This window comes from Xenopus laevis, chromosome 3L (genome assembly GCF_017654675.1).
Source record: "Xenopus laevis strain J_2021 chromosome 3L, Xenopus_laevis_v10.1, whole genome shotgun sequence".
NCBI classification, from domain to species: Eukaryota; Metazoa; Chordata; class Amphibia; order Anura; family Pipidae; genus Xenopus; species Xenopus laevis.
Window position 1 is genome coordinate 113,926,174 of NC_054375.1, and position 27,977 is coordinate 113,954,150.

General features: G+C 38.3%; 1 protein-coding gene across 4 annotated transcripts; it reads right to left on the reverse strand.

The window, feature by feature from the left end:
* Positions 1-2,277: 2,277 nt before the first annotated feature.
* vps33b.L (vacuolar protein sorting 33 homolog B L homeolog) lies at positions 2,278-27,919 on the reverse strand. Of its 4 annotated transcripts, none has more exons than XM_018253182.2 (24): positions 27,765-27,919; positions 27,039-27,155; positions 23,958-24,038; positions 23,664-23,725; positions 22,994-23,043; positions 22,739-22,806; positions 22,112-22,157; positions 20,440-20,534; positions 19,914-20,018; positions 18,712-18,808; positions 18,054-18,131; positions 17,638-17,711; positions 14,625-14,711; positions 12,615-12,705; positions 9,921-9,995; positions 8,466-8,530; positions 8,294-8,348; positions 7,252-7,298; positions 6,990-7,122; positions 6,782-6,855; positions 6,538-6,639; positions 4,668-4,737; positions 4,436-4,552; positions 2,278-3,215 (listed from the first exon to the last, which is right to left on the reverse strand). In XM_018253182.2, the coding sequence occupies exons 2-24, from the start codon at positions 27,129-27,131 to the stop codon at positions 3,136-3,138; spliced, it is 1,845 nt and encodes a 614-aa protein (XP_018108671.1). In that variant the 5' UTR covers positions 27,132-27,155; positions 27,765-27,919; the 3' UTR covers positions 2,278-3,135. The 4 variants fall into 4 exon arrangements, with proteins under 4 accessions (XP_018108671.1, XP_018108667.1, XP_018108668.1 ...); XM_018253178.2 differs by having other exon boundaries at positions 4,436-4,555; XM_018253179.2 differs by having other exon boundaries at positions 4,436-4,555; positions 27,780-27,895.
* Positions 27,920-27,977: the final 58 nt, after the last annotated feature.

Genomic DNA, 27,977 nt, shown 5'->3' on the forward strand with positions numbered 1-27,977 from the left:
ATTCGTTTCTGAAGTTGCCTCACAAACAGGAAAACTTTGGGCGACTTCGGAAAATGAAGTGCTCAGAGTACCATCCCACAGGCAATTTACATTCTAGCTGGTGGGAGGCAGTTCGGGGAGATTGAAGAGATTTGTCGTCAAGCAACTAATCTCCCCTAATCTGAGTGTGTGCCCTGATTAATTGTATGCTGAAGCTGATCTCTGATTCGTTGCTATCCCTCTTTATTTTATACTACCCACCCCCATTCATTCCTTTCAGTTCTTATCTTTACTCCTAGCACATTCTCTACCCCTCCTTGTTTCTTCTCTCCTTTCCGTTACCTCTCTCATTTAAAGGGCTCCTCTGCCAAAAAGTTTTTGAATCATGTGATAAAACATAATTCTAATTTTTAAGCAACTTTGCGAAAAGGTTGCAGTAGCTTTAAAGTTACTTGTAAATCGTTATTGAAATCAGTGTATGTTTGCCTATAAACTGGAGAACAGAAAGGAATAACAAATACTACTTTAAATGTACAAATAACTTAAAACCATATACTTTATTCAATTAATGTACATTAAAAAGTTGTTTAAAATTAGAAATTAAAATATTTTGGGCACAGACCCACTTAAAGCTGGCTTTACATATACATTTGTAACTACAGAAGAAAGGTCCTGTGGCATTCCTATTACGAATTCCTCTACAGCCTTAGAAGACTACATTTAGTGCCACACCACCAACGGACAGACTCAGAGGTTAGTATCAGAACATAATTGTTTTAAGTCTAAAACTACCAGGAGGGGGGGTGGTGCAACACCTTAAACGTTGATACTGGGTGTTGTAGGGGCATAAATGGAATGAGTCAGCCTGGTAATTCAAGACAGTGGCAGAACACTGGGCATAGACAGGGATCTTTGCTACTTGCAAAACCCAATTTTCCCATTTAGTAATCATGATCTGTGAAAAAGAAACAGTGTCAGTGTTGTTGAAAAAGTATCTATTTACAAAAAGCAAGTCAACATGCTGACACTTTGTTTCTGTTTCACAGATAATCTTTGCCAGTGGGAATATTGAAAGTTAGAGGTAATGTTTTATATCCTGCTGGTTGTAAGTAAACAATTTATTTTTGATATAATGTGTACAAACTAAGGTGGTTAATATATGCATTTATTTATTGCACTTTTTAACATGAACATCAAGAAATCATGTTGCTTTGGACTTAAGACTGAACAGTGGACTCTATGGGGCAGATTTACTAAAGGGCGAAGTGACTATCATTAGCAAAAATTCGCCAGCGTGATGTCATTTTGTTACTTCGCCGATTTACTAACGGGCGCTGGTGTAACTTCGCTAGCGAAGGAGATAGATTCTAGCGGTAATTCGATCCCTTTCAGCCTGGCGAATGGACGTAACTACACAAATTAACTAAGATGCGGATTTTACTGAACGTTACCTCTTGCGCCAGACTTGCCTTCGCCACCTCAGACCAGGTGGAGTTCCTCAAAAAATAGTTGAACATTTTTCTAAGTCCCAAAAAACGCTTGCAACTTTTTATTTTTCAGGGTGATAGGCTGCAAAAGATCGTAAATTTTTTTGGGGGTAACCGGCTTCCCCCCTACATTTCCTAACATATGGCACCTAAACTATACACTGGGCACATGTGTAGGGCAATATAACAACAAGGTTTCCCGGGCTTGTGTAATGTATTGGCTGCAACATAGACGTTCATTCAATTTCTGGCTGTATGCAATTTAGCCAACCCTAGCGCAACTTGACGCAGTAACACTCGCGCAACTTTGCCAGCATTCAGCGCCCTGGACACAACATCAGATTTTAGTGAATTAGCATTGTCCTGGCGAATCTACGCCTGACGAAGTGTTGCGATGTGAGTGAATCGGACATTATCGCAAATTCGTCGCTTAGTGAATCTGCCCCCATATCTACATATGGACTATGTGCGCCAAGCCTCACTTTGGATTGCACTGAACCCTGGAGAATTGTGGGTAATGGGGTGGGATTCTATGTACCTCATATGCCTTAAATGTTGTGGTAGCACAGATGTATGTATCCTGATGAAGGGAGGGTAACCCCCCCCCCCCCCCAAACGTTGATGCACAGGTGGTCACACTAAAAGGGGTAAGCTCCCCACCTGCAATACATATGGTGTTTGTGCGACTCTCTAAAGATTTTATTTGCATTGTTTTTTGTATTCATCACACTCCAGATGCAGGTCCTATTCCTAAAAGGTGCATCAAGTGAAATACCTACCCCTGCCTGTACACAGTTTGGCATTGAAGGGGTTGAATTCCAAGCATGATGATTTTATAACATAATAATACAAATAATTCACTGTCCAAGAAAATTTTTGTTTGTAAAACTGATTTCTATAACTTATTAAAAGTTCATTTGAAAGGAGGCATATATTGTTAAAATCAAGTATTTGCCACTACATTATACATAAAGGGATAATTCACCTTCCAACACTTTCAGTTCAGTTGTTTTCACCAGAAATAAATACTTTTTTCCCCCAATTACTTTCTATTATTTATTTGTGACCGTTTTTCTAATATTGAAGTGTAAAGTGCAGCTCTGGGAATGCCCCCCCCCCACCTCTAAGTTAAGTATAAATCAACCCATTTCCCTCTCTAAACTTTGCATCTACTTTCTTAAATGTGTAAGAGAATACAATCACAAATTACATGGCTGGCAAGTCCTGCAGGAGTGAAACTGTGTGGAGGGTGAAGAGTGGAATAACAGTAGTTTAAAAAATGGTAACTTATCTAATGAGAATTATACATTTTTAATACATTTATATTTACAAAGTGACTCTGCTGAAAGGAATCATATATATAACTGTCATTGTCCCCATAAAACTTCACAGCGCCTTAGCAAGTATAACATATTTCCTTGACATTAGCTTTTTGTTGCACTGATGCTAATCTGGCCAGGTCCAGGAGGTGGGAAGCAGAAGATCGACGAGCTTGAGTACAGGAGGAACAACATGCTATTTTGATAAATCCCGAGGGAAGGAAGTCTTGATGTAATCCTATCCATTAAAGGTGCCGTAGCTGTTGGGTCTCCAAGTTTGAAGAATTTATTGTAAAATATTTATGCTTAGTTGGTCAACATGAAGTCAAACAGCTGTCCTTGTGCTTATGCTATGATTTTGTCTCCATCATAGATTCTAGCATGCGTGCACCATTTGTAATTGATGTTGTTAAGATGATGAATTTGTATCCTAGGAGGAAGGATAGGTCATTAATGTTTTTTTTTTTAATCCTGACTATTACGTGGGCTACTGTGGCATATAGTGCAAAATACTTAAAAAAAAAAAAAAGTTGTTAAATTAGCTTTTTATGATGTAAAGAGTGATGTTCTGAGACTATTTGCAATTAGTTTTCATTTTTTTTCTTTGTAGTTTTTGAGTTATTTAGCTTTTTATTATGCAGCTCTCCAGTTTGTTGTTTCGGCAATCTGGTTGCTAACATCCTGATTACTCTTGCAATCATACATTGATATGAATAAGACTGGAATATGAATAGGAGAAGACCCTGGATACAAAAATACTAATAATAATACATTTGTAGCCTTACAGAGCATTTGCTTTTAGGTGGGATCAGTGACATCCATTTGAAAGCTGGAAACTTAAAGCTGAAAACTTAAGAAAAAATGAAGGCCAATTGAAGTTAGCCACTCTATAACAAACTAAAAGTTAACTTAATGGTGAACCACCCCTTTAATATTGTAAATATTACATCTCTAATTAAATACAAAGCACATAATGCTGTCAAAATAAAAATACAATATCACAGTGCATGTTCCCATAATCATTTAAATTGTTTACCAAGGTTATACAAGCAGTTCAAGGAACAATAACACCAACAGATGAAAGTGCATTAAATCAATAAACATATAATGCACTGTTGCCCTGCACTGGTAAAACTGGTTTGTTCGCTTTAGCAACTATACTATAGTTTATATAAACAAGCTGCCGTGTAGCCATGGGGACAGCCATTCAAATCTGAAAATGGAGAAAAGGCACAGGATACACAACAGATAAGCTCTGTAGTATACAATGGGATTCTACATAGCTCATCTGTTATCATCTGGTATCCTGTGCTTGAAAATGGCTGCCCCCATGGCTACACAGCAGCTTGTTTCTATAAACTATAGTAGTCTTTCTGAAGCAAACACACCAGTTTTACCAGTACAGGGCAACACTGCATTATTTATTCATTACAATAAAACATTCATTTTTTGATGTTACTGTTCCTTTACCGAACACCAGAGAGAGCTGCTTAATCTGCTTTTGACTACTTGGGAGACAATATTTTGTTGGTTTCAGTTAGCATGTCTGTATAGGGTTTTGTGCAAAAGAAAAATTGCAAATAGGCTGAAAGTAAATGGTCATTCGCAGGAAAGTCATGCTCCTCTAAAATACAGTTTATTAAAATGTACCTGCTTCTTTTCCTAAAAAACGTAATGCTGAAATTTCAGAAAACGTACACCCTCCAAGAAAAACGGCTACAATAGTCCTCTGGGAACTTGAGCTTGAATTACGATCAGAGAGTTGCTCTGCTGAAAATAAAGAGAAATATTGCCAGCGATTAGTTGCTGTATGTCCTTTTAATGACATGGAGTTTAATGTACATATAACCATACTCTTGCTGAACTAAATATAAACACATACCTACAAACTCATTTCCATTGAGTAGACGGGTGACTTCTTCAAGACCTGTCCAACCTTTGCGCTGCAAAACCTAATGACATAATGCAATTGTCAAACAGCTTTGTTATTATACATCCTGCTTTATCAAGATGTTTTCATACATATATACCTAAATAAAGCACTGGTTTAGGGCTCAGTCCTGTATGGTTTAACTGATAGACTTATGTGCTATATACAAGCTGACAAAGATGTTTTTAATAAATAAAATAAAGCGGGTAATATACCTTTAAAGGAGAAGGAAAGACTTTGTGCACGTGGGGGTGCCAAATCTTAGGTGATTGTATTGGCTTACCTGAAACCCCGGGCCGGTGCAGTTTTCTGCTGAATGGAGCACCGGCCCAGGGTTATTCCAGTGAGCACCACAGAGCGCTCCTCTTCCGTCTTCCTCCTTCTTCGCGCGGCTGCGCAGTAGGACAAGCCAAACTATTTCAGTTTACTACGCATGCGTCTGCCCCAGGAAATTTGAAGAAAGACGGAAGAGGATCACTCCGTGGTGCTCGCTGGAATTACCCTGGCCGGTGCAGTTTTCTGCTGATAGGAGCACCGGCCTGGGGTTTCGGGTAAGTAAATACTATCCCTTGGGGGTGAATAACATTTGGCAACCCCAAGTGCGCAAAGCCTTTCCTTCTCCTTTAAGTTAACTTTTAATATGCTATAGAATGGTCAGTTCTTTGCAACTTTTCAGTCGGTCTTTATTTTTTTTTAAATTCTTTTTTGACTCTTTCTGTGTTTCAAATGGGGTCACTGACCCCAGCAGCCAAAAACTATTGTATTTTTTTATTTATCTTAGTCATATTCCAGTTTGTCATTCACACCGCTGCCTGGTTGCTAGGGTAATTTGGACCTTAGCAACAAGATAGCTGTTGAAATCCCAAACTGGAGAGCTGCTGAAAAAAAACTAATTTGTCTCAAAATAGCATCAAAACACATCACACTAAAATATAATGGTGACCAACCCCTTTAGGGTAAGGCCAGACGGGGAGATTCGGGGAGGTTTTGTCGCCTGGCAACTTATCGCCATGTCTTTTGCGCGACTATCTCCCCGAACTGGCTCAGCGTTTTTTCCCCATAGGCTACAGCGCAAAATCGCCTGCGCTAATGCACACGCAGCAACTTGGGCAACTATTGAAAACACATCGCCGCGTGTGCGTTAGCGCAGGCGATTTTGCGCTGTAGCCTATGGGGCAGTTCGGGGAGATAGTCGTGCAAAAGACGTGGTGAAAAGTCGCCAAGCGACAAAACCTCCCCGAATCTCCTCGTCTGGCCTTACCCTAAAAGTGTAAGTTAAATAAGTGTTTTAAACATTCTATTTTTGGTGGCTTGCAGTATCAGATGGTTGGTGCATGAATTTCTGTTCATACATATAGCAATAGCAGGACCAAAATCAGATGCTTTGTTCGTTTTTCGCAAATTCCCGATCTAGAACAAAATAGACAACTCAGGTAGTGCCACACAGCTCAGTGTAAGCTATATAATTAGCAAAAACCTTTTTTGCTTTTTAAAATTGTCATTTTAAATGGCACTGGGAAAAAAACAATTTGTGTAAAGGACCCCTACTTGAAAAAGCTGGTCCAATGTATATTTGCCTTTTCCGAGCAAACTACATCAGCAGTACAGACATTTACCTTGCAGTGTTAGGGCAAATCTGCGTGTGCAGTACAGTAAAACTTTCCTGTTTTTTCTGTATTGCAAATGCATGAATATCAATATGAACTCAAGGCACTAAGAAAAAGGTATGGAAAATGGTACACACTTATGAGACTGGTGCAGTTTCTTCAATATTTACACATATATACAAAGTACATGGTTTGTAAATAATAAACATAATTACCTGTTCTATGAGTTTACAACTTAAAGGGATGTAAGCTCCACTAAAAATATAAGCCATGTCATTAGGGGTCTTTAGATCATATACTCCATCTACTCGAGGAATCTGCAATAATAATGGAAAAACAACATTAGGGCTTGGCACGGCTCTAACTCAAGTGACACAGGGCTGCTTCTGAGGGAGATGTTGCGACAACTCTTTGTTCTCAAATTAATTAAATAACTAGGAAACACAGGTGAATACCCACCAAACCAAGTTTTTTGCTGATTCCCCTAAAATTGCTCTTCTTTGCCAGAGATGAAAAGGCATCTGTAAGTTTACCTAAAACAAATATATATTTATTTCAAATAGCCAGCAGATTTTCATCTGATGTGTAATTAATACACAAACCTGTCTAGTAAATGAATTGCGTTTCCCTACAGTATACGTTAGGCTGTCTCCCTATGGGCACCTACCCGCGGCCTTGTCTGTAACCAGTTTACTCATTTTGCTCTCAACAGCAGTTAGTGTTTCCCCTGGCACTTGTTCTGTAAGCAGCCCAGTTCGTTTCAGATTTGAGAAGGTTAGCAGATGCTCTGGACCATAACTCTGTAAGATAATACACCAATTCAGCAGAGAAAAACAAAATCATGGCTAATGGCAGAAATAGAAAATAAAACAGATACAGCTGAACTATTAAGAAGGAAAAACAATTCACAGCTTCTATGTAAAACAAACCTGCAGGTATTGTGTCTTCAGTGAGCGATAATCTTTGGTTATTAAACCTAAACACACATGACAAAATAAAGCGAGAAATTAGAAACCTGACCCGAGTGACACAATTGCCCTATCTGTGACTGAACATGACTTCCAATAGTGTCTTATTTAACACCGTTTTTATGCTTCCCCCAAAATGTAATTTTTGCATCTTAAACAAATGCGCAGAAAATCAGACAATACTGACTGTACTTTGTTTTTAGGGAAATAAGATTGTAGGCACTTATATGGATGAATATTATCATTACTGTAGTAAGTTGACCTATGTACTATGCAGAAATGTATTCAGTACTTTACTTAGCACTGGCCTGAAAATGCCTGCTTTCACGTTTTACTGGCCAATCTCTGCTCTATGTAGCTGCACTCGGGTTGAAACTGTGCCTGTCAGTACAGCTAGATGGAGCTGCGGAAGAGAGCGGATTTGCTTCTCTCCACCTGCCTACAAAATGCAGGCAGAGCGCAGCAGAGCCAACCCTCTGTCCATATGCTCCTGGAGTAGATTGGCGTGGTGGACTAAAGTGAAAAATCTTGACAAATAAAGTAATTTAAAATTGAACTCAAGTTCGCAGAGGATTTTTGAACTACCAAAAGCCCTTACTTGAAGCCCTTAATTATTGTAATAATACATTTTTAAAGTTAAAGCACACATTAACAAATTTAATATAATCAAAATCTACACATACAAAAAGTCCCAAAGTAAAGCAAAGGAAAGAACAACCGAAAATGTACAAGTCACCTAAACATTCAGCAAAATACATTTATAAGGCATTTACAGTAAAACCAGGCCCTTATTGTATATCTATATAGGCAATTGAGGGTTTGTGGCATCTGTAGGCCTCTTAACAGATGTTTTTGAGTATCACTTCTGATTTCTGTGGTGTCTTTGAATGTTGAAGCGGTACTCCTCCTCAGCCTCTTTTGATGCAAATAAGCGAGCATGGGGTAGGATGAGATGGGCGTGCAATATGCAGGTCAGGCCCTTCTGAGCTATAGGCATACATACCATACTCTGTGATTGACAGGAGACACAGCAAGCGTAAACTTTCAATGGGAGAGACCTAGATAGAAAAGCACATTAGTCATGATGTGATTAGTAGAATTATTAATAGATCCATTAGAATTTATGAATTTCAACAGAGAATTGTTGGTTGTGTTACTAATGCAGTCTTCCATACCTGTCGGTTGATATGCTCTTCTATAAAGCCGATGCTTTCTCGTATTTCAAATCCTTCTAATAATGCTGTTTACAGAGTTAAAAACAAGAAGGGGCTACATTAGAGCAAATAGTTCATGTGGGTTTCCTTCAGAACTACGAAATAGTTGAATGGGACAGCAGAAATGTCTCAGCATCACTCAGGAATATAGTGCAGATGACAAGCTACAGTGCTCCGAATACCTTTCTGTTTAACTACTCCTTTTGTAACGAAAAACCAGTTTGTATGTCAATGAGTTGCCTTCTATTGTATGTCATGCAAAAACACTAGGGATGCACCGAATCCGCTTTTTTGGATTCGGCCGAACACCCGAATCCTTCGTGAAAGATTCGGCCGAATACCGAACCGAATCCCAACCCTAATTTGCATATGCAAATTAGGGGCAGGAAGGGGAAAACATTTTTTACTTCCTTGTTTTCTGATAAAAAGTCACGCATATGCAAATTAGGATTCGGTTCGGCCGGGTAGAAGGATTCGGCCGTATCCGAATCCAGCTGAAAAAGGCCGAATCCTGGCCGAATCCCGAACCGAATCCTGGATTCGGTGCATCCCTAAAAAACACTAAGGGGTTATTTATCAAAGGTCGAATTTGTGAGTTTTTTTTCTACCTCGAATAAACTCACAATTCGAATGTTTGCTTATTTATGAAAAAAGTAAAAAACTTGAATGAATGCAATGGGCAAAAAAACTTGAATTCATCGAGTTATAGGGTAAAAAAATAAAAACCTTGAATACACAAATTGATCAAGTTTTCTAGCGCCAAACCACTGTTAAAAACAAAAAAGGAAAATCACGAATGCTAAAAACATCTTCAAATGGTTCATGGGACCTCTGCCATTGACTTCTACGTGACCTCGACAGATTTTAGCTGGAGTATTCTGGATTTGGGCTTTTAGCAGCTTTGGGGCATAATAAATCTCGAAATATTTAAGTTTTTTTAATCCAGAAAAATTTGAGTTTTTAAGTGAAACAACCCATGAGAAACGCTTATTTTTTTGGGAAAACACCACTCGACTTTTTAATAAATAACCCCCTAAATATTATTAAAAACATACAAAATACAATTGAATCCTGGCCAATACATTTAGTTATAATTTCCCCATAAACAATCATAACAAATAGTCACCCATGCAAGCCCCTAACAGTAGAAGAACAAAGTAAGTTAAAAGTAACAAAATGAACAATACAAATAAAGTGACTTGAAATACCAATGGATTTGGCATTTTATATTGTAATAAAAATGTAATTGAACCATGTTAAAAATGCATGTAATCTGTAGAGAAATGTGTTTAATTTAAAAAGAAATGTCTTTACAGTTTGTTATAATCCCCCCCTATAAACAATCATAACAAACAGTGACCCATGCAGGCCCATTTTCCCATACAGTTGAAAATGTATCTCTGAGATCATACTTACAGTGCTCAGTTTTCATTAGTTCTTGTAAATCTTGTTTTGTTTTCTTTTTCATTATGAACTCACATGCTCCAATATCTTTAAAAAAAAAAATAATGCACAGGTTTACTCATGATGTACTAACATGGACAGTTTTAAAGACATCTGAAATTTTAGTATAGAAAAACTGATGGCCAGAAAATTGGGTCCTGGGCCTGATAACTCATCATAGATTTTAATAGAATATCTTACTATGTTTTTATAAATTATTGATACTAATTTACATTTTAAAAGTGGCCCCTTTCCCTAACCCCTTACTCAGGCCCAGATTTGTGGCGAGGCCACAAAGGCCCAGGCCTAGGGTGGCAAAAAAATAGGGGCGGCATGCCGCCCAGCCGCATCCTAAGGGAGCACTGGGTGCTCCGGTTTTTGAGAGTACACTCAGAGGGGGAGGGGTTTTGTGTCTAAGGCGCTAGGATCGTGTGGAGGGGCTGGCCTCGGGTTGCCGGTTCCGGAAATCCGGCCTTGCCCTTCCTAACCAGTTTCTGTCCAGAATCACAGCTTCCCCCAATGCTTTCTCAGGACCCCAAATTGCTTACCTAAGGTAAGCCAAAACAGCATGCTGGGGGAACAGGCTGAACAAAGGTCTGTCCAATTTAATCTTGTTGGATGAAAATGTAGTTGCAGTGCTTCTGACAGCCATGTTGGATGCCAAACCTTGTGCAACTGTATCTGAGTTGCCCAGTGTCAGACTGGGACACCAGGGGCCCACCAAAAAAACTTAGACCAGGGGCCCACTCTCAGTACTGTTTATTTCCTCTCCTCACTCAACCTCTATTGTCCTTGTCTCTTTTCTTTACATACTATAATCTATTATTCCATCTATTTGTTCTCATACAAAATAGGGAATGGCCATGAAATTGGCCAAATGTGTAGCAGCATGAGAGCCCACTGACACCTGGGCCTACTGGGAGTTTTCCTGGTATCCCGGTGGGCCAGTCCGACACTGGACTTGCCTTTCATTAGCAGTCAGTGTCTTACTGTGCAGCTTTATTCCCTAATGTGCAGTAAAAAACAAGTGTAGAAAAGCAGAGACACAGCTCCATGTGCCAACAGCCTAAAGCTTATGTCTTTCAGGTTAAAAAAAACTATTTACTGGTGCTGTCAGTTTCAATTTAACTGAATGAGAGGCAGCAATGAAGGTTGTGGGCACTTGTCTTGCTGGCTGAAATAAAGCTGGTGTAGAAAACACCCCATCGGTCTTAAATCATTTCAGTAAAATCATAATCAATGTAGAACCCTGCGATACACAATATAGCTATCTAGTAATGCTGGTCAATAATCCTTGATAACTACACTCTGCACTTTATATTTAAAAGTTAGATAATATAAAAGTACACAAATGCTGTACAGGTATGGGACCTGTTATCCACAATGCTCAGGACCTGGGGTTTTCCAAATAACGGATCTTTCCATAATTTGGAGCTTTCAGGATATTGGGTTTCTTGACAATGGATCCCATACCTATACAACTTTCCCATACATACTGCCAGTACATTGCTAGTCTCTTCTGCAGAATATACTCTATTTCCCACAATACAATACAAATAATCAGAACATGGAGTACATAAAATAGCAAAAGAGAGACAAATACTGCTTTGAATAGCAAAATTGTTTTCAAATGATATAAAAACCATTTAATGCACACTGAAATGTTCCTTAGCACCTGTTTTTATTATGCAGAATTTAACATTTTAATTTACAACGCCTTTATGATGATTTGCTTATTCTTTCTGTGCTATCGCATAAGTAAAACGAGAGAAAAAAATATTTAGCCATATTTATCAGTCTCATAAAATGTTTCCTACTAGTGATAGTCTTATCCGCACAAACATATGACTGCATGTGATCAACTCTTTTTAAATCTTCCTCGGCACAGATGTCAAACTGACAGATCAGTAGTTCCCTTAAGGCCTTTGTGAATACTGGAATGAGAAGAAAAAGCATTTTCCCCTTCAGGATGAAAATGCATCATGGTTCAGAATACCAGATTCCTTTTTAAAGGATAGTAGGGAGGACTACTGCTGCTAAAATTATTTATCAAAGCAGGTGTCAGGTTGCCTTTATCTGTCAATATGACAGCTTCCTCCCAACAACAAATTCTATTAAACTGAAATAAAATAAATTATAATGTAAATATTATCAAATTGTACTTGTTCATAACATAAGGGGTAATTTACAAGTGGTGATGCATGGTGAAAGAACAGATAAGCTGTATTTTTCACACTCTGTACCCTGCTTAATGTGAGTGTCCACAGATGAAGGTCTAATTCAGTCTAATTTCCTGCTGAATATATCACTGCTTGTGTTCAGCAGCACTATATTCATGCAAGGTTCACTTGTCCTTACCATGTGGGCAGGCAGTAAATATAGAGCTGTTCTGTGCCTCCCAGAGTTTAATCCGGTGCAAGGTACAGATTGCAGAAATTCGCCAGACATGAGGCTGGATTCATGAGCAAGAAGAGATGCACCCCTTAATGCTGTAGCAGTGGCATCTGTAAAAAAGTTAATATTACTCTAATTGAATGTCTAATAAAAAAAATCAAATAAGTGTCAGCTTCCTGAATACTGGCAGTAGTGTAAGAAAAGAAACCCAGACTCTGCTTCATTACTGTAGCACTGTACTTAGAAATAATCGACAAAAAGGCTACTCCTTACGCAGACTCAGAAGGCGATGCTCTTGCTTTAAACCTTTTAATTCTTGGGCCACAAATGTCTTCATTTGCTTGATGTCCATTCCTTGACGTTTCTGAATAAAAACATATAGAATATTTAAAATTTTCTCTGACACCTGCTGGGAATGAAAACTATCAGTACAATATATTTCAGACTGTGATCTACACCTGTTATATAACAACAGCATTCATCCACTGAAAGTTATTTGCAGCTTAAGCTTAGCTGGAATGCAATGCGTTGTGCATGCATAATATATATATCTCTGAAGACTTTCTTTAATGCTTGTGTGCTTGCCCAAGGCAGCACATTGGATTATTGGGTGTGGTCCACAATGACAAGGCCACACTTAACAGAACCAACCTAATGCAAGCCTGTATTTGTTGTTTTTTTTTAAAAAATTTGGTGTCAGCAAGACAGCCCAGCTATAGACAGAATAAATATGAGAGTTGCTGGAAACACAGACGACTCTACTTATTAGAGTAAAATTATTTTCCCCAGTAAAGGTGCAGGCAAATAAAGGTTGGGGGGGGCCATACTATTTTTGCATAAAAATGCCCCTAGTGAGCCCTATGCCAAGTTAGAGGACATGCATGGACACCAAATAAGTGGGTGTGGCAGCTTGGTGAATGTAGGATTAGACGAGTCTACCCAACATTTGCTCCTAATGGAGGGGGGTGTTAGTCTGGGGCATTCCTGTGCTAAAAATAGGATTTTTTTCCACGAGTTGAAGCGTGAGTTCTATTAGAATCATGACCCCAGGATAATAACTGGATCACAATAGGGGCTTGTACATATCTATCAGGAAAGGAATACATCAATGGCCTAATGTAGCCAAAAAGATTTTCAAAAACTTGCCCAATAGTAATTTGACTTACGGCTAGTACACAAGTCTGGTGCTGGCTGCAACCTCTGACAAGATGAGCCTGTCATACCAGGCTCATCATGGTCATCTTTAATCTCCTTCAGTCTGGATTGACAGAGCTGCAAGCAAATATCAGATGCTGAATGGCTGAATCTTTACTAAGACAAGGAGATGAATAAGGACCAAGAGGAAGTTGTTTCTGTTAATTCCAATGGTTGCTGTAGTCTCTTTGACAGGGTTCACTACAAAGTTTTGCAATATAAAATCTAAGAAATCTAAAGTAAAATGCTTAAATTACTTCTTGATGAAAGATATGTATGCAGAGTTGCTCTGAAATATGGTTAGATTTGTCTTGGGTATATGTACCTATCTGATAGACTCCTACACATGCAGCATCTGTTACAGTGTAGGCGAAAGTGCAGGGCCTGCTGATCAGAATTTATAATTTGCTTTAAGCAGAGTGAATAAAGCCACCAGGAATTCTATATTTTTCCTTATACCTTTATGATTTGCAGCACACTCTTTATAATATCTAATAATACAGCTATATTATATAATTACACCTCAACTCCATATATTATACCATAAGAGAATTTTACCAGTTACTCAATTGTATATAGGACGGGTCATTTTGATAAAGAAAAGCAAGCACAGTTTAACAACCATGATTACTATTACAACCTCAATTACTATTATTAAAATACACCTTAAAGATGACATTTCCATTAACCCTTTACTGCGGACCATAGATCATGAAATCTGCAGCACTGAAACTCAATATACAAAGTGCCTGATTCTAAATATCTGGGTTATTTTACATGCAGTGCAGGATAGCAACTTGCAATCTGTTTGCAAGGGAAGTGCGAAAGCAAACTTTTAGTACGGTACAATGTAGACAGTTTTGTTTCAAGACATTATACTAGACCTGAAGTTGATTTAAATGTGAAATTACCCTTTAGCTGTACAAATGTTGTTTTCCAATTGTGAGTTTTACTACAGGTATGTGTTCCTTTGTGGTTCACACTTAGTAGCAACAGAAACATAACATTCAGTTTAGACAAAAGGAAATCTTACACATAGGGTAGTGATTGCACATAAAGTTTATATTCATGAGAATTCATGAGACTCACATCATACTGTGATTGTAACTTGCGAGCTTTCTGACTCAGAAAACCAGAAACATTGGAAAAATGTTCATTACGGATTTCACCAAAGACCTGGTGGAGAAAAGAACAAAATAATAAGCTCACGTATCTGCATAATGTAGTTCCAACATAGCAATAAACCAGGATGCTTTGTTTGCACCTTTCTAACAGAAATACATGACCAAGGCTGCATGGTAACACCCTGACTATGTTGCTGATTATGGACTTCTAACTTAACCAACTTAAAGAAGTAATGTAATAACACTTACAAAGTTTTCACTAGGTCTAGTCACAGCAGTAGCCATCAATCCATTAGAAGCTAGCAATTAGCTATCAATTGTTTGAACTCAAACATTTGATTGGTTTCTATGGGTAAAAAGCCCTGGTGCAAACTTCGCTCCCATTTTTTTTTTACATTCACCCCCCTTTTTACATAGCCATAACATAATATCCACAGCAATACTAGAATTAAATGACATAACGCCCAATTCACTACACATTTTCAGGTGTAGTAACACCAAAAATTAACATGTTTTAAAGTAATTAAAATCTATTGTACTGTTGCCCAACAAGCTGCTGTATAGCAATAAAGCAACTGAAATAGGGCTAAATGACACAGGTTAAATAGAAGGTTAAATGCCTCAGGAACCCCGGGGGCAGGGGTGGCATAGCTCTCCCAGATTTTTACACCTTATACTTAGCCATGCAAATCTCACAAGTGGTACCCCTGGTGAGTGGTGGACCTTGCACCCCACTCTATAACTCAACCCTGTTGCCGCAAGGCCTATCTGCATTACAAGCTAAAGCATCATTGCTTATGAACATTAACTCAATAGACCCTTTAACCCCCTTTTCTGATCTGTGGTCTAAATTTGCCTTTGCGGCCATTGACCTGCTATTTTTCATGACACTTAACTGAATTTTAAGTCTTAGGCACAGAGCTTCTCCAATCATAATTGCTTATCACCCACTGGAGGCCCTTCTCAGAGAAGAACCGACCAAGTGTAAAATCTCTACCCTGTACAAACAGATATGTGAATACTCCCACACGGGTGTTCACTTAAAGGAAAACTATACCCCCCAAACAATGTAGGTCTCTATAAAAAGATATTGCATAAAACAGCTCATATGTAAAATCCTGCTTCATGTAAATAAACCATTTTCATAATAATATACTTTTCTAGTAGTATGTGCCATTGGGTAATCATAAATAGAAAATTGCCATTTTAAAAAATAAGGGCCGCCCCCTGAGATTGTAGGATTCACTGTACTCACAAACATACCAACAAACCACACATGTTAGGTCACATGAGCCAATTAACAGTTGTGTCTTTTGCTTCCACACTTCTTCCTGTTACAGTTAGAGTTGTAGTATTTCTGGTCAGGTGATCTCTGAGACAGCACAGAGACCATCACGAAATGGTGGCTCAAGGCAAGAGATGTAAAAGGGCAATATTTACTTAAATATATATTCCAGTTTGGTAAGATTCTTTAATATGCCACTTTATATGATATGAACTGTTGCTTAAGTGTTCATTTTGGGGGTATAGTTTTCCTTTAAATCCAGACTTGCATTAGAAAAAGATGTTTGTATGCTCACTGCGGCTCAATGGGCAGATATTCTCAAGTACCCTAACAGAGTGTCAACCCCAGACATAAAATCTTTCAGCTCAATCTAATTGCACAGTATGAATTCAGAGCTTTCTCCAATGTGTCTAAGATGCAAGTCTGAAAAAGACACACTACTACACACCCTATGGTCCTGCTCAGGAATAAAACCTTACTGGTACTCCATACACGGAGATTTATATTCTAGCCGGCGGGAGGCAGTTTGGGTGTAATTAGTCGCCCCGAAGAAGAGGCTATTTATCGCTGGATGACCAAATCTCCCCAAATTTAACTGTGTCTCTGCCCTAATAGTGTTTCAGAAGCAAATACATCATTTTTACCAATGCAGCACCAGTATATTATGTTTTAATTACTTTAAAACACCTTCATTTTTGGTGTTACTGTTCCTTTAAAACACTGAATGCAGACAAATACTTATAATTATAAGCTAAGGGGTTTCTACACACTAGACATGACTCCCTTTGACTCTGTTGTGGCTGCATGGTGTGTTAGCACTATGGTCTTTTTACCCATGTTTGATCTTCTATGGGTAAATTAACACCAAAGCACCTACCAGTTTGGACTGAGATTCAAACTAGGCTTTGGTATTTCAAGCACACAGAGGCATAAACAGCCCCCCACTAGCCCACTAAATAGTGACTGTTTAAGGCATCTTACAACAGCCTCTTCAGATACAGATTGCCAGTCCTGGGCACATACTGAAAGGCAAAGATTGAAGAAGCATTATGGCAGGATAGCATATGAGACTCTGCAGGCAGTGAGCAACTGTGTGCTTGTTTACCAACATCGAAAAGGTGCAAAGTGCAAAAAATAAAAAATGCAGGCAGCCATAATCTGCACCCTTCCCTGGCTTCCCAATGTCTCTGAACCTATCCTTTTTTAACATAGCACCATCTACATTCAGCAGAGCTGTATTCCTCATAACCTGTCCTGCCCCCCTGCCCATTCCCTAACTTCTATTTCACTTAAATGCACAGGTTAGGGAAAGGGTACAAAGGAGCCCTGTCTTTAATAAGGTACAGTACAGAGCCATCTTGTGCCTGCCGGCGTTCTGCTGTGCATTTATTTAAAATAATTCAGTACAAAGTACTCTAGAACTTGTGTGTACCACATTGTGAAATAAGTACTTTGGGTAAGGGTAGTTGTTGACAAACAACCCCTGTGCTGTCAAAAGGGAAGTAACCCTTGGAGAGTCCTGTAGTTTGCCAACACCTTCCCCCACCCATGTGATTCAGCTTTAGATGGCAGTGAAATTAATCTTTATGTGCTTTAAAGTGTGGGGTTGACCATCTTCAGGGCTAGCAGGGTATCTTATTTACAAATACAGCTCTGAAAACATTTGTATCTAAATTTGTAGAATTACATATACCTTATCTTGAGAATTTAGAAGGACCTTTATACTCTTATCACATGAAGTAACCTCAGGACCAAATTCAACACTTCCTATAAAAGCAAAACAGAAAAGCAGCAAATGTATGAAACGTAAACAACAGGAAATTTCAAATACAGATATCATGATTTATAAAAATATATGTGCAGACATGAACAATATATGTAAATGCTTTTAGAACAAGACAGAGGGGCAATGAAGTATATCTCCCTGTCTACTACCTCATCCTCAAGAAATGTCATTTCCTTCACCTAACATTCAGGCAACCAACATAAATACCATTATATGTGAATGCTCTTTTATATAAGTGTATCCACAACACATAGACCTTATTACAGAACAGTTTTCATATACTTTTATCAACATTTTATGTAATTTAGTTATTTTCAGCTTACCACATTTTATGCGGAAAATGTCATCAACTAGTCCTTCATAAACAACTTGGGAACACAGAGGAGTCACATAGTCCACATCTAGAAAAAATAATATAGGTTATTTAAAAGAAATATATATTTCTACCATTTTCTGGATACACTGGCACTCTTTAACAACTACAGTTAAGCCATCCCCAGGACTTTATATGCTCACCCCCCCCCCCCAAAATAATATAGTAATCAAAAAGTCACTTACTGTAAAAGAAAGATTGAAAATTCTACCATTGCTACCATTTAAGAACACATGTACAGCACATGTATTTGGTTTCTCTATAATATAACATGACTATATAACTATAGAATCATTGCTTAATCATTTAAAATACTTTAAACACTGAAAGTAGACACTAAAACACGACAGAACACTATTTCAATTCAGTTAAATCAGGTACTGTATGTCGAGCAGTGCTGTATTACTTCAGATCACTACCAGCCCCACTACCTAACTGAACTGCTTCCACAGAGGAAAAACAAAGCAGAGATGGATAGCAGTCATCACACGTCATCTTAGCCATACTTCAAGAAATGACATGGCCAAGAACATTTCTAATCTCTGTGTTCTCTTTCTGAATACAGATACATAATATTCTAGCATAGACTCAGCTAAGTAACTTCCTACCTCTGTCAATCATAAAGACAACTCCCAGATCAGATTGTCTCTCTTTCTGATCACGTTCGTCCTCTTCTAGCAGGTCTCTCCACAAGTCAAAGACCATCTAAAAACCGACACATTAACAGAAATCTATAACAACCACAATAAAAAGAAAACATCCCCATATGCAAATAAGCATGTCTTAACAGCTCTGTTCCAGTCTTGTTAATGCTCAATAATGCTCAATAAGTGTCTTAACATAAAATATTTATCAACAAATATCATCAACACTATATATATATATATATATATATATATATATATATATATATATATATATATATATATATATATATAGATAGATATATATATAGTGGCACAATGTCTGGGGAAACTCTAGAGGGAATATCTCCCAAAATGCTCTGAGACCCAACTATACATTTGTGTACATAGGCACTGTTTTGCCTCAAGAGAATGCCTGTGTTTAAGTCCTGACTATAAATGGGAATTGTTTTTTTTTCCTGCATCTAAAGGGATTAAAATTTGCTGCCTAAAACAGCTGGTAGCAAATTCTGCTGGATTTTCTCTTATCTGCACTATTATCTATATGCAGTGCTGCTACTTTATACCATTTCTACAGGTATTCTGTCATTAGTTACACCCATAGTACTAATTACTGAGGATCTGATACAGGCCTTGAGAATAGACCCCTATGAATAATAGGACTGTGGTATAAGGATGTAGCCTTTCTTCCCAAATGTTATCACTTATTATTGTGTTAGGTATAATGCAACACAATTATATTACTTCAACACCCTACTAAAATTGCCCCCCAAGCTTTAAAATTATGGAAATTGAGGGCTGCTTGCTGGTCATTGGCAAGAAGTAATTTTCCTACAAATCATCTCTCGGACCTAGCATAACCTTAAAAGTTAATTATGCTATACATTCTTAATCTGTCCATACATATAAAGATCCACTCATTTGGCAAGGTCACAAAGTGGATCTTTGCCGGACTTCTCCACCTATATTCAATGCACCAATGTGGCCCTTACAGTGATGTTCAAACCTGCCCAATAGATATCAGGCCAATTTTTTGCCAGATGTCTATTGTCGAAGCAACATACATGGCAGATAAACTGCCTGATGAATTCAACACACACACCCCCCAATGCAAAATTTATTTTGGACACCCATTAAACATTTCCTATTTTGGAATACAAATTTACCTTAGAACACCTTCCTATGCCGTATGTCTTTGAAACTGGACCAAAGATAGAATTTAGTAAATGAAGAGCTTTTGCTACAGTCCCAACCCAGCGTTGGTCCCCCTCCTAACAAAAAATAAAGAAAATCCAACAATGACTACACCTAGAATAAGAGACATTCTAAAGAATCAGCAACACCAAAAAAATGAAACAGATATATATGCATGTAAATATATTGTACTGTTAATCTACCCTGGGTAAAAGGGTGTCATTGTTTTAGAAACACTATAACATTTTATAAATAAGGTGCTGTTTAGCCCTATGTCTGCTATTTAAGTTAAAATCTGGCTATTGGGGCACACATAGCAGATGCAAAGGCATCACACTAACATTCTTTAGTTTTTGGGGCGCAACATTTTTTTAGCAGTATTCATACAAATGTATTTACCATATTACCACAGATTCTTGACAGATGTTTTTTTCACATTTCAACAGGCTTATATGTCTTTACCTAATGTAAATTGCTACTGTCCTCTGGGGTACTTACAAGGAAATAATCTCTGTAAAATTCAGGTAGTTCCATACTGATAACATCATCATCCAATGGAAGAAGATAAAAGGACCATTCATCATATGTAACATCTGTTCCAAAGAGAACATTTTTGCTTTAGTAAGTGTAGATTGGCCATTTACTGTAAACTCAAAAATGAGATTTATTCAGTTACAGTGGCATTTGTTTGGAGCGATAACTTGGGCAAATATTTGTTAAGGAGGCTATGCATATGCTGACTTTAGGGATACCAGAATAATCAACATGTATGGCCAACCAGATACTGTCTGATATACCATATACATACCAGTAAACTCCTGATTCTGCCAATGGCCCAAATGAGTAGTTCCAAACAAAGCAGGGGGGATCCTCCAATATCTGCATCTACCAATGTCTCATTTATGTGCAGAGAAGATGCACTGGCAAATTGGACCATCTGCCTGGGCAGGGCTACTGTGAAACCATAGTAATTTAGGAAAATCTGCCCAATCAGATATTAGGGCCCTAAATGTTTAAATTGCCTGAAACACATCCCTCAAACAAGGTTTAACCATGGGCCTATGCTTTTGAAAATGCTGTAATGCAATCAATACGCACTGTAAAACTATTGTACCATCACTTTCATGATTCAGCATTGCCCGAGATATGCATTGCTTGTCTATTCATCAATAAAAATATGTTTTTAAAACAAATAAAATGCAGTGATGCACTAAAGTAGCACCTTTAAACTGGTACAAAGCACTTCAACTTAAAAACAGACCTTAAAGAATGCACAGTAAATATTTTATAAAAAGCAGGTGCTTATTTTTGAATTCCAGGCTTGGAGGAAAGTTTTGGTTGTATAAAAACCAGATGTACTGCCAAACAGAGCCTACTGTAGGCTGCCAGTTCATATAGGGGCTACCAAACAGCCAATCACAGCCCTTAATTGACACCCCCATGGACTTTTTCATGCTTGTGTTGCTCTCCAACTCTTTTTTACATAAATGTGGCTCACAATGTAAAAAAGGTTGGGGACCCCTGGTTTATATCATATTAAATGGCATATTAAAAAATCTTACCAAACTGGAATATATATTTAAGTAAACATTGCCCTTTTACATTACTTGCATTGACCCACCATTTTGTGATGGTCTGTGTGCTGCTTCAGAGATCACCAACTCTAAGGGGCACATTTACTTAGCTAGAGCGAAGAAATAGAATAAAAAAACTTCGAATTTCGAATGATTTTTTTTGCTACTTCGACCATCGAATTGGCTACTTCGACTACGACTTTGATTCGAACTAAAAATCGTTCGACTATTTGAACATTCGATACTCAAAGTATTGTCTCTTTAAAAAAAACTTCGACCCCCTACTTCGCCAAGTAAAACCTACCGAACCTCAATGTTAAGGTCCCCATAGGCTTTCTAACAAATTTTTAGTCAAAGGAAAATCGTTCGATCGATGGATTAAAAATCCTTCGATTTTTCCTTCGATCGCTTGGGGGTATATTTTTCCTTTAATTTGCTATCTTATAAAACCTGGTGAAAGATTTTTGATGAAATAATTTAATAAAGGCAGAAGCCTTTTTGGTACAGTTTTATTTATGGTACAGTTTAATTCTGTTGTAATCAAATGTGAAAAAGGCTGGCATTTTAGAAAACAATGTTGGTTTGGTTATTATTACCTCCAAAGATTCCCTCCTGCTCTAGTACCATGTCACAAGTATAAAACTGCAAGACAATAAAAAACATGTGATACTAATATTAGTAAAAACATAAATCTTACACCAATATTAGTAATAATATAACTTTTACCCTAATGATAATATATACAGGGTACACTGTTAAGATGGGACCTTTCTTATGTGAGCTACATTAACTTTTTAACCACTATTTTGAATCAGTGCATGGACTCTGTATGGTCAATTTTACCCTTTTCAGTCCAAAATGTCATTGGGTTCCCCTTATCTCATTAAATGGAAACAGCAATATGAACTCTGTGTTTTAATAGTCACCCCACTAGAGGAAAATCTTGGCAACAAATGCAGGTTTCTTGTATATAGAGCAATTGGCACAGGTCTAAAGATAAAACACCTACATTTATGACCATTCCCTAAGCACTCCTCTTTTCCAGGCCACTGAGTGACAGTGGCAGTCACTAAGATGCTCCAAGGTGACTTATGACTTAGTTTTAGTGACCCAAAATAATGACTTGATATATGAACAGAGACCAAAGAGAATTTCATGGGAATAAGTAGATCAGCTAAAGGTCACAGTTTAAAAGCAAGGTTTTGTATTATTCTTAAGCTCACCTTTTGGGGACTAAATATGATTTTGTATTTCCTGTTTCTCCCAGAAGCTTTATCTGTATGCACAAGATCTGCGAAAAATGTTAAGAGCATTTAGAGAATGCAGTTTATATAAAATGATACATTGCAACTATAAAGATTTTAAAAAAGGCAAAATGTACTGCATGGTGTTCTAATCTCTTAAAATAAGCAGTTCTATGCTGTAAATCTATTTTAACTACTTTTTACAGGCTTGATTGGTATCATTTCCATACTTACTAGCAATAAATTTCACTTGTTTGATGCGTGGTCTGATCAAAAAACACAATCTAAGGAGGTAAATAAGGGCAAGTTAACATTAAGCAAGTGTTTTCTGGTCATGTTGTTCAGTAATTGATAGTTAACAAATTTTTTAAATCATCAATGCAATTATCTGCCAAAGATTTGGCCAAATCCAAATATTTATTTGTGTATAAAAGTTTTAATAAAGTTGTGAAAAAAACACAAATTACCTGGAAAAATATCACAATCAGAGTGATTAAAATGACAATGAAAGCTAAAACCACTAAAAGTGTCCCGAGTTTTCAATACTAAGCTGGGATCCCAGGCCATCACTCTTCTTTGCAGAATGAACTTGGACTGGTGCATATTTTACAGTGTCCCATGGCCGTTTTACTTTTTTTACGCAATGTTCTGCTCCAAAACAACGTTTGCATATGCAGTACAGAAATTGCAGGATCATTTCTGTACTGCATATCTGCTCACCAAAAGTCACATGACCTTTAGTGCTTAGTTAGGGCATTGGAGAGGATAGGGGCACTTGCATGCATTCCCCAACCCACAAAACATTCAAGTCCCGCTGTATAAAAAATAAATAGACATAGCTGCTAATATTGCAGTTATATGCCTGAAATGCAACAATTTTTTTGCAGTAAGCTAGAAAACTTACTGGTCAGAGTTGCTGTAAACAGGCTTGTCCTCCAATTTATACAGTTTGTCCACCTCATGTTGCTAAACGAAATGAAAGGAAAATAACTTAACAACTACATAAACAACAAACTGCAAGTAGCTTTGAATTAGAACACATCATTGTTAATTAAATAATCCCTAAATTAGGTTGCATCCACTACATATTGAACTATTATATGAAAAAAAATGACTGTGCATATCCTATACCTGTATAAATAATGATATTGCCAGCCATCATTTTAAGGACAAACACAACACTGGAAATGGGTTATACCTTTAATATCGAGACATTTGCAATGCGATCTAATGGGCTCATCAAATCTGGTTCAATAAACAAGTCTTTTTTTCCAGGTAGCTGGAAGAGAAAAAAAAAAAAAAAATAAATTACAACACACAAATACTTCAACACTGTAACACAGAGAAAATGTAATAATTATTCAGTTATAAATCTTAGTTTTAAAGGGCAGCCATCAAATATAGCTTTTAAAATTGTAATAAATGAATTCCATTATACTGCTGTTGCCAGCTGTGAGGATTTCCCTTATGTGCAGTCACAGGTAGACAATATAACTGTCTTTGTTATTTTTTTTTTATAGTTTTTCTTCTGACTCATTCCAGCTTTTAAATGGAGCTCACTGACCCAATCAAAAAAACATATACTCTGTAAGGCTACAAATCTATTGTTATTGCTACGTTGTATTACTCACTTCTATTCAGACCCTCTCCTATTTATATTCCAGTCTCATATTCAAATCAATGCATGATTGCTAGGGAAATCTGGACCCTAACAACCAAATTGCTGAAATTGAGAGTTGCTTAATAAAATGCTTAACTCAAAAACACAAAAAATAACAAATGTAAACCAACTTCAAATTGTCTCACAATATCAGATCTTTACCTGATTTGGCCACCAATGTGATGAATCAAAATGGGCCCCTGGACCAACAATCATATCTTAATTGGTGCTTACAGAGACCCATAGAGGAAGGTCCACATCAACTCTCCGAGACATTCCATTCCTGACGGAATTTTTCAAACCTGCCTGATTGATAGCTTGCTGAATTTTCAATCAGATACTGATCAAGCAAGACCTCCAATTGATGGACCGATAAGCTGCCACCACAGGATACAGGGGGCGAGTTGGCAAATTTTCAGCATATGTATGGACAGCCTTACCCAGGGCCGGACTAGTATTAAAAAGCCTCCTCCGCAAAAAAAATCAAAGCAGCCCACTGTTTTACTTACACACACACATATTTTATATATGTATATATAGTAGGGATCAGGGCTGATCCTATCAAATGTGGGGCCCAATTGGGACCATGCTTGCGGGGCCCCTAGACAAAGTGTTGCTGGCTACTGACACACCAAGTATTTAGGAAAATAAGGGCATACAGGCATAAAATAGAAAGGAAAGGGGCAGACAAGGTAAGAAAGTGAGAGGGATGAAATAGGGCACATAATAGGGGCACACAGGGTAAGAGAGAGAGGGAGGAAATAGGAGAGTGGACTGGGCCAATAAGTTTGGGGCAGGCAGGGCAGCTTGGGAGCAGGCTTGGTTGGATTGGGGGCAGGCAGGGCCTATCAAGGTTGGAGGAAAGCTGGGCCTATGAGAGTTGGGGGCAGGCCTTACCTATGGAGTTGGGGGATAGGCTGGCTTATCAGAGTTGGGGGTGGGCTGGACCTATGGGTTTGGGGATGGGCTGGACTCTCAAAGTTGGGGGCAGGCCAGGCAGCATCATGTGCTGAGAGAAATATTATCTGTGCTGCCCTGTGGTGCGGGGCCCAATTGGTCCAATAGGCCTAAGGCCGGCCCTGGTAGGGATGCACCGAATCCACTATTTTTGATTCGGCCGAATACCAAACCAAATCCGAATTTGCATATGCAAAGGGGAAAAATTTTTACTTCCTTGTTTTGTGACAAAAAGTCATGCAATTTCCCTCCCCGCCCCTAATTTGCATATGCAAATTAGGATTCGGATTCGGTTAGACCGGGCAGAAAGATTTGGCCGAATCTGAATCCTGCTGAAAAAGGCCAAATCCTGGGCGAATCCTGGATTCGTTGCATCCCTAATATATAGATATCCTTATCATTTACAGTAGGGGGTACATTATCCCTTATAATACATGACTCATACTCAGAGTTCCCTGTATAACTCAGCCTGCATCCTTGTGCCTTTATATGGTCACAGAACCTCTCAGTGACTTCTAATATCCTTATCATTTGTTTTTAGTAAACTAGTACAGCAGTTGTGCCAGCTCTTACAATTATTTATAACTCAGCTTCAGGGCAGCATGGATGTTCAGTCAGTGGGCAGCTTTAAATTCTTCTGTCACTGCTGAGCACTTCCTTCTCCTATGTCACAGGGTCAGACTTCTGTTTGCATCTATCTCTTTCACAGGATAACAGACTTTATTACACAAGCCAGAGTCAGGAGCATGAATCGATCAGCAATGACAGGGGAGTTCTGAAAAGCTTACAAGCACTTGCAGGACTGCAATCAGGAGCCAAAAGAAAAAGCTCTGGTATGCACAAACACCCCGATTCAAGCACTGTGTGCAAGGGAACATTGGTGGGGGAGGAAGGAAGTTAAAGCTCCTACTGTGGTGTGGGGCCCCAATTGGAGCAGGGCCTGATTGGGTGCAATAGGTTCAATCGACCTAAGGCTGGCCATGAGTTGAAAGATAAGAGCACCCCATATAATTAGGTAGCAGCCTACCCATTTGAACACAGAGTAGATCATTTGCCTGAATGGACAGATTACCAGTCCGGGCCTGGCCTTACCCATACTGCTTCTCACTGCTGACAAAGAGAAGCTTGTTTTATAGTGGACACTTTCTGTCTAAAATTAGTGGGGACATTCTACTTGCCATAAATCGCCACAGCAAAGTATAAAATTACTATTATTGCTTTGCACTCTCCTTGTAGAAGAAGCTAGTCTGATGCCAGCCGGGTGACAAGGTTGCTCAGCGTGTCCTTGCAATGTAACCAGCTCTTGTTAGTGAGAAAAGTTAATGAAGGCTCACACAAATGGCATAACCACCAAGTAGCAGGGTGCAGCCAAGCACCCATGTGAATGATGTACAGCACTGGACACTGTCCAGCCCTGTACACCAGTGTTTCCCAAGCTTGTGTTGCTTGGGACAGATTGTCTGCAGTGTTCCCAAATGAGTAGGAGGTTCCATTCATAATATGTTGACATTTTATAAACAATAATTGATTTATTATTCCCAATAATAAGGCAGTTAAATGATGTGTGTGCTTTTTTACAAAGAGTTGCAGGCAGTTGTATAGTATGAGAGCTTTTTGCAACCTCCTAAACACACAAGCACAAGACTGTCGCCTGACACTGACCTGCTCCAGGATATAGATTAGCTGATCTCGAGCCAGCCTCTTTAGTACTGTAAAATCAGGAAGCTCAGGGGCATCTAACCTCTCTGAAGCCATTGCAGAGCCTTACAGTTACCACACCTGCAACAAAAATAAACACAAATTTAATATTTAAAATAAAAGGACTAAGGTTTAATTCCATCTGAAGACAAACTCTCAAAAATGTTTTTCACGCATATTTAACTTAAAATAAATCTTGTAATACTATCCCACATTAAAGTAGCCTAGTGTACAGCTAAATAATCAGTTGCTCCTGTAAAGGTTGTTTTCTGTGAATTGGCACAAGATATTATTGCAAATAATCAGGGTTGCCACAGGGCCCTTGCTCCCCTTTGAAGCAGTGTTTTATTTAAATTAGAAAGTAGTAGAAATGGGGGGAACAGGGTCTTACTAGCCCCTCAGCATCTTTATGATTGTAGTATGCATGAACTATAACACACAGCACAGCCACCCTCATCTACTGAATTTTAGGGGGGTTAAACTCAATTCTTAATCACATTCATAGATAAGGTAATATTTATTTTTAAAGTGATTCTGACACCTTCCTATAATTGACAGGAACATGTCAGCCACACTAGCAAAGGACTGCACAGAGATTTCATGTCAGGCTCAGTTTCTTGTACTATATGCTTCCTTCCTTTAAATATACACAGCCCCAGAAACAGAAAAAGATTTAAATGACATTTTTACCTCTTAGAAACGTACTTAGAGTTACAGAGAGATCATTTCTCTTCCGTGTCTGGGCTGAAACGAAGGCTGGGCATTTCATTAACACAAAGGAAGTGGTCATAGCTGTGAGTGACAAGCAATGCTGTGCAATGGCAGCCCAGGTCCCGCCCCCTGTGATTCTGTTTCAAGTCTGCGGTTTGTGGTTGTTGCTAGTGAAGCTGCAGCTTTCTCCTG